The sequence below is a fragment of the Calliopsis andreniformis genome, chromosome 5 (assembly GCF_051401765.1).
Source record: "Calliopsis andreniformis isolate RMS-2024a chromosome 5, iyCalAndr_principal, whole genome shotgun sequence".
In the NCBI taxonomy this organism is placed as follows: domain Eukaryota; kingdom Metazoa; phylum Arthropoda; class Insecta; order Hymenoptera; family Andrenidae; genus Calliopsis; species Calliopsis andreniformis.
Genome location: NC_135066.1, coordinates 4,323,133 through 4,335,907, shown reverse-complemented (window position 1 = coordinate 4,335,907; position 12,775 = coordinate 4,323,133). Strand labels below are relative to the sequence as shown.

General features: G+C 44.1%; 1 protein-coding gene across 1 annotated transcript in view; it reads left to right on the top strand.

The window, feature by feature from the left end:
• Grh (grainy head) overlaps nt 1–12,775 on the top strand; it is a 105,191-nt gene that overhangs the window by 87,633 nt on the left and 4,783 nt on the right. The window contains exons 4-10 of the mRNA XM_076377427.1: nt 767–1,127; nt 1,732–2,115; nt 6,286–6,545; nt 7,805–7,973; nt 11,905–12,016; nt 12,338–12,432; nt 12,569–12,739. Of these exons, the coding sequence (XP_076233542.1) occupies nt 767–1,127; nt 1,732–2,115; nt 6,286–6,545; nt 7,805–7,973; nt 11,905–12,016; nt 12,338–12,432; nt 12,569–12,739 (1,552 nt within the window). The remainder of the gene's footprint in view (nt 1–766; nt 1,128–1,731; nt 2,116–6,285; nt 6,546–7,804; nt 7,974–11,904; nt 12,017–12,337; nt 12,433–12,568; nt 12,740–12,775) is intronic.

Here is a 12,775-nt window from a genome sequence, read left to right as displayed (position 1 = left end):
TGGACGACGGTGGAACGGCGATCGGCAGTTGAAAAAAGCCAGTCACTCGGCGTCGAGCGAGGAGCCTATCATTACCTTATCCGTGGAACGGTCTGAGTTTACCTTTTCCACCGAAAAACAATGTTGATTATTAAGTTAATCGAGTTAATCGAAGCGTAAATCGAACGTGAAAGCAGCCAGGATTTTCCTGCAACCTCGTTTGCATCGCAACGAAGCCATCCTTAGTTGCTTTGCCCGTGTACCGCTCGTCAACCTGATGTCTCGAGGTTTTTATCGTATAAGAGATTTGCATAATAAATTTCTGAGAAGCCACCTTGTGAGTTGCTCGAAATTTCCTTGGAGATTAATATCGACTACTCCACTGACTAGTGGGTATTAACCTGTTAACTCAATGGCTTCTTGACTGTCAACGACATCGGTGCGTTTAAAAGTAATTTCAAGTAAATTCATTCAGTCTCGTATGGTAGTCATTCCAGAAAGAATTTTTTACATATTAATTAATGTAAAATCAAAACGACGAATATTAAGAGACTCCTTGGTTTTATTTGCTCCAACAATATTTCAACTGTCAGAGAGGTACTACCTACCCTTCGAACATTTTTTCTCACAAATAAAAGTCTCAGAGGTCCCAATGAAAGGCAAATTGAAAATTGTAAGACGTATTCGCGACCCGATTCGTCACGCGTACTTAGCATACTCGATCGATCCCGATTCGAAGTTAGAAAAGGGCTGCAGCTAAAGGTTGATTCTTCACGGACTGTTGAAGGGGTGTGATGGGCCAGAAGCTGCTGGTGCAGGAGGCGCCTGGCTCTGGTTCCGGCTCGACGAATCGCATGGAAGGTGGCGAAGGTGCTGGAGGAGGGGAGCTACACCACTTCCTCCATCAGTACAACCAGCAGTCCCACAGTCCCGGGCAGAGCCTGCAGGGTGGCCTTCCGCTTCCGCTCAGCCCGCAGTCCCTCAGACACGACGGTTCCTCCAGCGCGGGCATCGCCGGCGTGAAAAGGGAGCCCGAGGACCTCAGCTCCTCGCGAGGCGGCCAACAATCCAGCAAGAGGCACAAACAGACTCAGCCTGACAGTCCCACACCACCGGGGATGTATCATCATCATCAGCATCAGCTACAGGTAATAGGAAATGCACTTTCATATTGCTACGAGAACACCCCGATTAACTGAGTCATAATTATATATTCAGTCCTAAGGTATTAATGGCAGAGGTAAAATAGGATTGCAATTAAAACATGAGCCAGGATTTAAACGTAGTCTTTAGAAAGTAAAAAAAAGTTAGTCATACAGAAAAGGCTTGAATAAGCTATACAAGCTAGTGTTAATCGAAGTCATACATGCTTGCTTAGTTGGGTAGTGAGACTAATTTTGAAAGTTACTTGGCTTACAAATGTTATTCCTATAAAACAAGCAGAAATTTAGAGAATATGAATCCTAAGTTAACTCTTGTCATACCAAGAAACTATACTCAGAAGTCGAATACAAAGTTCCACGAATTAAGATAAATATGCAGAAGTACTCCACAGACTTGAAAATTTGAAATCTAAAGATACTTGAAACTTCAATATTTGAAGATTTGAAATCACTTATTTTGTAAAAGAAATTCCCCTACTTTCTGAGTGACCCCACCTTGGTATGCTAAGAGTTAAATACCCCTGAAAGAAAAATCTGAAGCAACACAGTACTAACCACAGAAATCCTTACTAACCAGACGGAATTACAGGTACAACAGTACGGAAGTCCTTACGACCCCTACACCTCGTGCAGTCCTAGATTGCAGTCCACGGCGTACACGTCGACGTCGGCGACGGGTGCAGCGAATGCAGGGAATCCTGGCGGCCTGCACCAGGAGGCAACGGCGGTCTACGTGACAGGCGACGCTCTACCACCACTGGCCTCCTCGAGCTCGTCCTCGTTGTCGACGACGACCGCTTCGTACACGAGGTACGAGGTTGTGCCAAGCTCTTATGCGACGACACACGCGATACGCTCATCCTCGAGCAGCAGCAAAGTCCTGACCGTTGATCTTCCCAGCCCTGACTCTGGCATCGGCGCCGACGCGGTCACGCCCAGGCAAGATCATCATCCGCCCACGGCGTTGCATCAGGTTAGTCCAAACGACAATGGGACACCATAGTGTCTCGCCTGGGTTCTAGGGGTTCCGACCTCTGACCTTGTCTCCATGGTCCTCGGGTTTTTAGGTTGAAATAATTGCATGCTTTCTGTTATTGAGTGGGTGATATTGTAGTTTGATCTTAGAGACTGAATAGTGTCTATGGAAAAAACAGTTTCTGAGGGTCTAGTTAAATTTTCTAATATGAGTTTTAAGATTCCTCCACAAGAAGTGTGAAAAAGTGAAACTCTGTCACTTAGCGAGTTAAACACTTAGCTGTCCATTTGACAAAGAATTTCATCTCAATTCGACCGTGTCACTGTTTGGTTTTTTTACAGAACCTCGCGTTCTTCTATTCATCCTATCATAATCAATCTATTCAGCCATTAATAAAGAAACATCTCAATCACCGGCCGTAACGCAACATTGAGCCTCTCAGCGGTGGTTCCAGTAGCCAGCACTCGTGCAGAACCATCCTCGGTCCACGAAGCGCGGCCACTTTCGCCGAGGACGTTTCCCTCCCCGCGATCACTTTCCATCTCGCGTTGATTTCGTGCCCAGGCACCGTAAAGATGTTTTGATCGTTCTCTAACAAATTAATCGGACAACACCTACCATTAAGCGGTTTATCGGGAGCCCCCATCTCGGCCAGATATAACTTCTTCCACGTGCAATAAGTTTCTGCGCGCGTACTCCGGAACAGAGGACTTACACGGCACGGTAACGATAACGAGCGTTTTACATAATCAGCGACGCATATCTCGCGCTCGGTGATACCACTGCATTTATTTATGCCCGTTGAAAATCGTATAATACGGCGTTCGATTCCTTTCCCACCTTGTTGCGAACACGGCTGGGGTCGAGACAAAGTTGTGAACCGATTTACGATCGTAGAATAAACTCTCCCATTTGGTATGAGATCCCATGAGCTAATAAATTTTCTTCTGCGTACGTGCGTTAATGTGACCACGGGAGGGGCTTTTTTCTAAATTTTAAATATCGTTTTGTATTTTGTGGATCGGTGATAAACCTGTCCCGGGTGGAAAATCTGGAAAGGATAGTCAAGATTTATGTAATGACAGAGCAACGTCGATAGAGATAATATTATGGAAACGAGGATAAATTAATCGAGATCGTTTCTTAATTGTGATTACGAGTGATACAAGAAGCTTCAATTAAAAAATGAACTACTAGCTTGTGTAATATTGCATTAAAGGATTATCGTGATAAATAAACGTTGAATGATAAAAATTTCTCGGAGACCAGTTTCCAGTAAAAATTCTGAGTCGATTGATTCGTTTGATCGATAAGGTTTCACTTAGACTAAATAACATGTTCGGCTCGCGAATTAATAAATCAGAATCAGGAGAGACTATCTCTCATTTGTACACGTTTCGCTGTTGAAAATTCAGCTATAAAATTTCAATTAGGAATGTGATATTTCTTCCTTTATCGCACCTCAAAAAAGCTCTACTATTATTCTCGATCCATGAGTCACTTTCAGTCCATATCCTTTCAATCTTTCATAGGGAAGAAATTCATTTGAAACTCGTTAAAAAATTATACATTCACGCCTATTGAATTCCTACACGCTAAGTACCAACGTCGAACAGGAAATTTGTCAAACTTCATTCACTTGACAAAATACAAAAATATGAAAGTGCTTGTAGTCAGTAATTGCACATGCGTCGACTCATTACATACCTCGAATCATCCCTCTTCATGGTAGTCCCGGGGGCGAGCATTCCATAACTTTCGCGGCCATCGAGTGGCTTCCGCGGCAGTCCCATAAGCGATCCATCAACCGCCCACGATCGTTCGGTTGTCGCGCTTCCGGAAACATTAATCGTCCCGGCGGGGGCAGCGGTTTGTCCGCGCAAGTAAGTCATTAGCATTGCGGTTGACATTACGAATTAGAAAGCACGCATTCGCCGTTCTGCTCTGCTTGCAACTGACTGAAAATAAAAGCCAAGCTCGTCCCACCCTATCTAGCTCGAAAACAGACACCTAGCTCCTAGACTAATTAAAATATTCATATTGGACACGCATGCAACTACACGCGATCGCAGTTTTTCCGTCGGACGTTTTCTCGTCTCGCTCGACAGGGTAATTTCGGCTGGAATCACTTCCGTAATGATCGGGGTTATGGGTTAAATTGCTACGAGTTTTATGTTCTCTAGTTTGTTGTATGGAATTAGTAATATCAGTGATAAAGTTGATTGAATCGTAATAGTGAAAGGGGAATTTAAAGCGTGAAGTGAAATTCTGAGGTCGAAGGGATTTTGTGTTATCTGTAATTCAGAATATACAAGGATGATTTCTTGATTCTATATTTTTCTGTATACATCTCAATTTTTCTATAACTCTGAATTTCACAATTCTTAAGTTTAGATAATATCTCCACAAATTCAACCCTTCGTGACCCATAATTTTCAGCCTGTTGGCTCGCCATTTCACGTGATTTTCAATTTCAGTTTCAATTCCCAAACTGGATAAGAAATTACAATTTTGTGCATTACAGTACAGACATTCAACACTCTCCCCCTCCAGAATACACTAATTCTACCATTCCCTCACTTTCATAATGTCGTAATTCCGCCAAAGCAACGAGTGGAGCACGCAGCTTCTTGCGCAAGAGAGATTTCCTAAATAATAATTGAGAAAAATGGCGCATGGTAGACCAATAAAAACGCAATTATGTCGTTCATAATTTCTCAGTGCGCGAGTGGCTAATAGCGCGCCAAAGTTTCTGTCCGGGAAGCGTTATTACGCTCTCGAAACGGGCTCGAGTTGATTCGCGCGCGATATCGGTAGAGGCGATATGCAAAAACACGTGGAAACACGTGTACGGTGCACGCGCTCCCGCTCCAAAGAATGCATAATGGAGACGTCGATGGTGGGGGGGAGAGTTACGATTCCGTTCGCGACGCAATTAAATGAGTCGACAGAGAAAAAGTTGAATCGACGTCGACCGATTACTCGCGTCGGAGGTGCTCCTGTTTATTCTCGTGACAACCTTCCCCCGTGTTGTTTACGTTCTTTCTTTTGCATCGGTGACACATGCTTATTATCTTACAAATTCCATTAATTAAAAGGCTCCGTGCTGCATCAGAATGTCATCATTGGTGAGACTCCAAAGGATAATTCAGAATTCAGATCACAGTATTCAGTTATAAAACAGTGGAAATTGAGTTTTTTAGTAACCTCAGTCTGTTTCCAAGCTGCCGTGGAAAAATATGATATACGCGAGTTTCATTTTCATGGATGTCATGGATCATTGGTGATCTATGAATAGTAGCCTGTGTTAAATCGAGAACGGTTCGAACTACACGACTGCTAGCATAATTAGTCGCAGCTCAGCCTCAAGCGGTCCGGATAAAATCGAAACGATCGAGTGGATATCGATGTTGCTAATTATAGATAGCGAAACGATCGACGCGATGTTAATTTATCGCGGATGGAGGGTTGTTTCTAAGCTGGATAAACGAAACACAGTTCCTCGGGTTCGTTCTGGACTCGATGGATGGCTTCCGTGATGCCGTTCGTCAGGCCGAGTAACGAGCTGTGGTAACCGCGCTACATTCGAGGCGACTTCTCGAGGGCCTTGCATGAAGACGTACGAGGAAATAAACCGTTGGCCAGACCGCTTATTATTAACAAACCAGCGCTGGAAGCTCGTGTGGCTGGCCTACTCGATTTTACGAGACCGCAACGGCCCATTCTATTCTTGCTCTTTCTTCTTTTATACCCTCGAAGAGACTGTTAGACCCGCCATGGACTTCCTTAATCCCTTTGGCTTCGGAACAGTTTCACCTTGGCTTAATTTTTTATCTATAAGTAATATATGTCAACCATAATGCCTCTATAAAATTGTGTGATTAATGGTCGATTGCAAATACTGCGACGATGCAATAAAAGTTTGAATTATTTTAGGCGCCGCGTGGATTTGCGGGTCCGTTGATGCGCGCGTAGCTACTACTCCAGTCTTTGCGAATCACGTACGAGATTTGAAAAAGCGACATTCATTGAATGAAAGTTTTAAGCTTTAATTATAATTTGTCTTGTATTTGTAATTTGCTATCGGCAATAGAACATTACTAACACAGTAATTATTGCAAGATAAAGAGAAGTTTATAACAGAAACTCTGTTTCGTGTTCACCCAGTCTTCTTTCGACTACACGGAACTGTGCCCTGGAGGAACAACAGCTGGAACCGCGGTTGTGCTCGAAGGTGGCGCGGTAATACATCACCAACCACTTCAGCTGCAACTGCAACAGAGCCATGCACAAGCACAAGTGCAACGCGGAGCTTTGGTGTCCTCAGCGGCGACCAACCCCAACCCCAACCCGAACCCTCCAAGGTCGCGGCCTTGGCATGATTTTGGCAGACAGAACGATGCTGACAAAATTCAGATACCAAAAATGTAAGTAGATAACTATTTCAATCTTCCAATCATTTCAAATCTCAAGCACTTCCATCTCCAAGAGTCTACTTACTTCCTTCTGATTAAATTCTCCTCGCAAATCGATGCAAGGGGAAGGTTCTCAGAAACAGCGAGAGCATACTAGACGCATAATTTATACAAAAGTTAGAATAAGTTCGATCGAGTAGGCGGTGGCTATGTGGTGACCAGGAGCTGAGTTTCTTCGGCCGTTCACCTGGGCCAGGCTCGGTTATCGGCTCACACGCACCATGTTGTTCAGCATAGTCGACCATACGCGATCGGCTAAAGAAAAACAACGCGAATACGAAACCACGTTGTGTCGGCCTCCGACGCGTGTCGTCCTCGCGAAGATAAAGATAATAGGTCGGCAGTCGAGCCACTGGGAAAGTTCGCTCTCTGGCGATAACCTGAGCTAGGGAAGCTTCTCTTCCCTTGGGCAACGATAATCGACCTTTTATTTCGTCTCTTAGAGCTCTATATTTAGAGCTGCGCCTGGTGGCTCGATTTCGCGGGAAATCGGCCTTACTCCAAGTTGAAAACGCTTTGCCTCGTAATGAGGGAAGTTGTTATGAGAGATTTCTTTTTGTTGCTTGTGTGATCACTGGTGATATTTTTTTTAGAAGTTCTCGTATTAAATAAAAAAGTGAAGCGGTGGTTTCAGTTGAAAAACTTGTTTTCGTTATACTGAAACAATGATCGATATAATTGTTTATGATTATAAGAAAGATACACTTGTTTTGTAAAGTTGAACAAGATGACGCAGAATTCATATTTCATAATGAGCAGTAATGTGATAAACTGGATAACAGTTCGATCACACATCATTTTGCATAACGGACTTTGACGTCATTTGCCTGGAGCGAAAGGCCTGTTCCTTCATTCTTACTTATAGTGGAATCTACCCTATTATTTCAACAAATTTAATAAGATTATTTGAAATTAAAATTAGGATTTCATATCTCACTGAAGAATCTCTCAAAAATTTCCCAATTTTAATAAGTGAGTCTAGAATCTTTATCTTTAACTTCCTTCGCCCAGCATCGCAAGAAAAAATCCTACTCAAATGACATTACAATCGTGACTTAATTTATGAAGATTGCTTTCCATCCGATTATTTACTCGTCAGTGTCTCGACCACTCGTAAATCAGGCTGTCCTTATAGTTGTCATTAGACCGTTCTATTTAACGATGCATTATCGTATAATAGATTTTTTAACCTCGCGTACTAATGCACACAGATTCTCCGCTTATGGATTCAAGTATCACCTGGAATCGCCAATTAGCACGTCGCAGCGTCGCGAGGACGACCGAATCACCTACATCAACAAGGGACAATTCTATGGGATCACGCTAGACTACGTCCCCGATCCTGATAAACCAACCCTGAAAGCTGGACAGACCGTCAAGGTAAGGAGAAAATCGAAAATGTTCGTAGACATTCGGTTACGATGCGGATCAGGTCGCAGGACATCAGCGACAGAGTCGTTTATCTCCTGAAATGTGACGTAACGTGCTCGATCGGATGTTGAAAAAGAAATCGAGTTGCGATAAACTGTAATTACTGGTTAAACTGATGTTTTTATATCCCGATAAATGATGATAGTGCCGTAAACGCTGTTGATCGGGAGCTTGTCGGCGCTGAAACGGTATTGATGAAGTACTTGCGTCGAAATTGGATCGAAGGATTAAAGATTGGGGATATTTATCGTTAGAATAATGAAAAGCAAGGAAACTTATGTAGCTTAAAAAAACGGGAGAGAAGAATGATCTATGTTTTAAATTTTAAATGATCGCTCGTATGCTTTGTAACGTACACTACAGAATATAAATGACTATAGCAATTCCCATAGATCCATAGATAAAATCGCAATGATAAAAAACGAGGTACTCTTTTACCGACGCATGACATCACTGGCCCAAGTAATCATTTCTCTCTTCCCACTCACTAAAATTTCACACACCAAAAAAGGTACCAGGACCACAATCTTCACTTTACACTCTAGACAATCAGCGTCCTGTACCAACAACCATATCTTCAAGAAGCGAGAAAAAATCTCTTGTTGCAATAAACAATAAGCTCAGCGGAGCACGCGTTGCGAGCAATATCGTCACGCGAAATTGCGAGGTGCTGCTCTTAAATCGCATTAAGACCGGGTTGCGCATCGCGATGCATAACATTACGCTCGTTTGCCAACTCCTACGAGCGATAGAATTCGCGCAGCCTGTCGGTTTGCCCGCGTTGAAAGAAGAAGTCGGACGAGGTCGTTTGTTCTCGCGGCTCTAATTGGCAGCACCGCGCACCGTTAGCAATTTCCATCCTGATAAAGCTGCCGATTCTTTTTTTTTCTCTCTCTCTCGTCCCTTCCTCCGCTAGAAGGAGTTACGACTTCCTCGTTAATTGCTAATCGAGCGTCCAGCAGCCGCGTGGCGGTTCGAACGATGTAGCTACATGCGTACGGAGACGAAGGCAGAGCCACTCCGCACTTAAACCCCCTCCCTATAGTCTGCAGGACTCTGTCTCTCTTTGCCAGGTCTCAGTTTGACTGCTATTTGCTTTGTTTCGTGTTATTTTACTTGATAACGATTAATTCGTGTAATTTTTTTCAGAGTTTTGCTTCTTATTAGGCTCTGTAATTCTACGCAAAGTAAAGATTTGAGATACAGTTTCACCCCCCGCGACAAAACTGTGAGGAGTCAAAAATTCTTAATTTTCATTTTACGAAGTGAAATATGGTCTAGATAGACTCAATTTTTGAAAGCAGAAACCTTCTTTCGCGATAGCTTCCCCGCAGAAGTGCAACACATTGAAAATTCACTAATAAGAGATTTTGCAATATAGAAATCACTCTATCTATTCGTCTCGGGGAATAATCTCCCAGAAAAGATAAAAAAAATTCATTATTGACTTTAAAAAGCGTCACACCTCAATAGAGACTTCTATTTCCAATCAATAACTCGAGGGTATCCAGGAAATCTCTTGTGCAACGTTGTAATTAGAGCATTTAATTAAGAAGTAATTACTATTGCTATCTCCCTCCACAAATATTACTGAAAACCCCCGAGAGCTACACAAACACCCAACTATATATTACAAATTATGACGTATTAAATCGAAGTGAAATAAGAGCAAGTAGCGTGATCCAGTATCGACACGGACATCTCCGCGGTCCGGCAGGAGGCTCGCTCCGGCGCCGCCAGACATCGCGTTTCCTCTCTGTGCGTGCAATTCTTCGCCCATTCACCCGAATCACGAAAAATCCGTACTCACGCGCCGGTCTGCGCACTCGAGCGTGCTTCTGTCTGGGCCGATGCCACACGCTCACGCGAACCCCGAGTTATCGGCGCGGCTTCCAGGCGGGAATTTTTCATCGGCCGCCTCCGTCGAACGGTTGCCTGATTCTAAATTATTTGTCGGCAATCAGTACGGTATGTATCCCGTATGTTAACCCGCGAAAACGGCCCCAGGGACACGTGTAACTGGTTCGCGAAGGTTAGCGGATTTATCTGATCGCGCGATTGAAACGGAACAATAAACGAGAACTGTTCGAGCATGCTCGAGTAGAAGTCTCTATCGAGAGAGGTCGGTCACGCAGGCTGCGTGCAGGCCTCCCAGAATCGATTTTCGATTTCGTTTCATTAACAGTGTATCTTCGGAATCGAGTCTGTTATCAGACCGACCAGACGTTTATGGATCGTTCGATTATCCGAAGATCTATGAATCGTAAACTCCCGAAGCGTTTCAGCTGTGGCTTCTCCAACCTTTCCCGCTGTCGACGATAATTGCCACCGCTCCGTCGTAAAACTTCCTCCTTTATGCGTATTAATCGCGCGATAAATGACGTAGTTACCTTAGATTACGTTGCACTTTCATTTAACGGTCCGTAACATTCTTCGATCGAATTGGCCGTGGCGAATCTGTTAAATGCCTTCTGTTTCAGTTATCAGCCTAGAGCGTTAACCCATTCCCTAATAGAGTCTCGGTATCATACGATACCTTATATCCTGTAATTACGTAGAGACAGAGTGTGGCAGGCCTACCGGTCGGCCATTTTAATCGAGAGAGCCGATCGAGCGCGATTGGTTGCTCGTAACGATGAAAAAACACCGCCGTCGTGTCCCTGCTGATTAATCAACATAATTGCACCCCGCCCGTGCGACATTTTTACCGATGAATCACGATCGAGAGAGCAACGGACACGTTGCCGACGGGGAAAAACGTCGAAAACCGTGGCGGCTATCTAAGGGTACAACGACCGTTTATTGGGAATTAGCAGTGTCGAATGGTGCGATTTATGCTACCGGATTATACGGTACCGTGTGATTTATTAGCACCACCGCCACAGGCTGATCGCTCGAGCGTGTCCCTATGTCGCGACCGATGCCACACGCTCACGCGAATTTCGCATCAGTCGACTCAGCGCGCGCGGGCCCCTGTTCCGTTACCCTCTTCGGCATTGTCTCGTCGTCGGTGGCGAACGACGATACCGAGGGATCGGAGAACGCTCGTCATTATGCGTAAAATCCGAAAAATCACGACGCGAGGATGTACAACCGCTCATTGATGCCTGTCGATGCCAGAATCTGTAATTTCCGTTGCATAATTGCACGCTACCTGCAATTTATGATGCATGCGTGCCGGCGCGCGCTCGGCTACGCTTCTGTCGCCGCGACAGACGATCGCGAACTTTCGATTCGATCGAGAGAGCTAACTCTGTATCCTTGTGGTATGCTTTCTTATGCGCCTCTGGCTGAATTTTATTTAAATGCAGATGACGGTACTAATTTCGAACTTTTCTTCGTGATATTCGTTGAGTGTTCATAACAAGTTAAAAACTATTTTGAAATTCAAAATGATTGCGAAAGAGCGGGAAAAATTTAAATTAGAGATTTCAAGATTTCAATTCAATTGCGTTAACGAAACTTTTGGTAGAGAGACAATATTCCTTTTACATAAATTTCTAGTCAAGTTCCTTGAACCATAGATCAAATATTCTGCGACTCGTCCACTTCTATTGCACTCTACATCTCTTTTTACATTTGAACCGTTTTATACTTCCAAGAGACAATTTTAACCAGAAAAATAAATCGCAAACGTGAAATAACAGTTCTTGCGACAATATCTTTTCTTCGTGTCCACCCCACGGATGTTTGTAATTGCAATATAACAGAGATCGTCTAGAGCAGATAAGACACTAGCAAAAAGCCACTTAACTCGTTGTACGAAAACAAAAGGGGTAAAAGTCGAAACTAAATACGTCGACGGAAGCCATTTATCTGCCCTTAGAGTATTAAGCTTAATAAAGTACTTACGCTGTTTTCCCGATGTTTTGTCGCGCAGAGCGTGGTAATGCTGATGTTCCGAGAGGAAAAGAGCCCCGAAGACGAGATTAAGGCGTGGCAGTTCTGGCACGGAAGGCAACATTCTGTCAAGCAACGTATCCTCGATGCCGGTAAGTAAAGCCATGCGAAATCACCGAGCTGGTCCCATTAAAACCTCCTCTAAATAATGGGTACCATCGCATGTACTCTCGGCACAGTCTAATCAATACGACCGTTCAATAGTACAGCTCTTCTATATTATATTTATAATAAATGTACCTCATACAATATAAATATTTCTACGCAAGCCGCTTGACGTAGGATTACGAGACATTCGGTAAGATTGGACGTGAAGGTAATGGCGATCTCGCGCGTGAAACTATGAAAAAATATCTCTTCGATAGCCTTCATGCGGTGATTTGCAATTTCTACGATAATGTGTACCATTACAGACACGAAGAATAGCGTGGGACTGGTGGGCTGCATAGAGGAAGTCGCGCACAATGCGATCGCCGTTTATTGGAACCCACTCGAATCCTCAGCGAAGGTACGACCGAGTCCTTCATTAAAGAGATTCCATTTGCATGTAACCAGCCGTATAGAAGGCTCTAATGAACCCTCGCTTATTCATACTCACTCAAAGATCCATCCAATTCATCAAGCGTACGCGCGTTTCGTTCCAGATCAACGTGGCGGTGCAGTGTCTCAGCACGGACTTCTCCAGTCAGAAAGGCGTCAAGGGTCTGCCTCTGCACATCCAGGTGGACACGTACGAGGAACCGCCGCCGCACACACACTCGTATACACCACCCTCGCACCGTGGTTACTGTCAGATCAAAGTCTTCTGCGATAAGGTAGTCCCTCGCTTTCCTTGATTCCGTTCGTGGAGT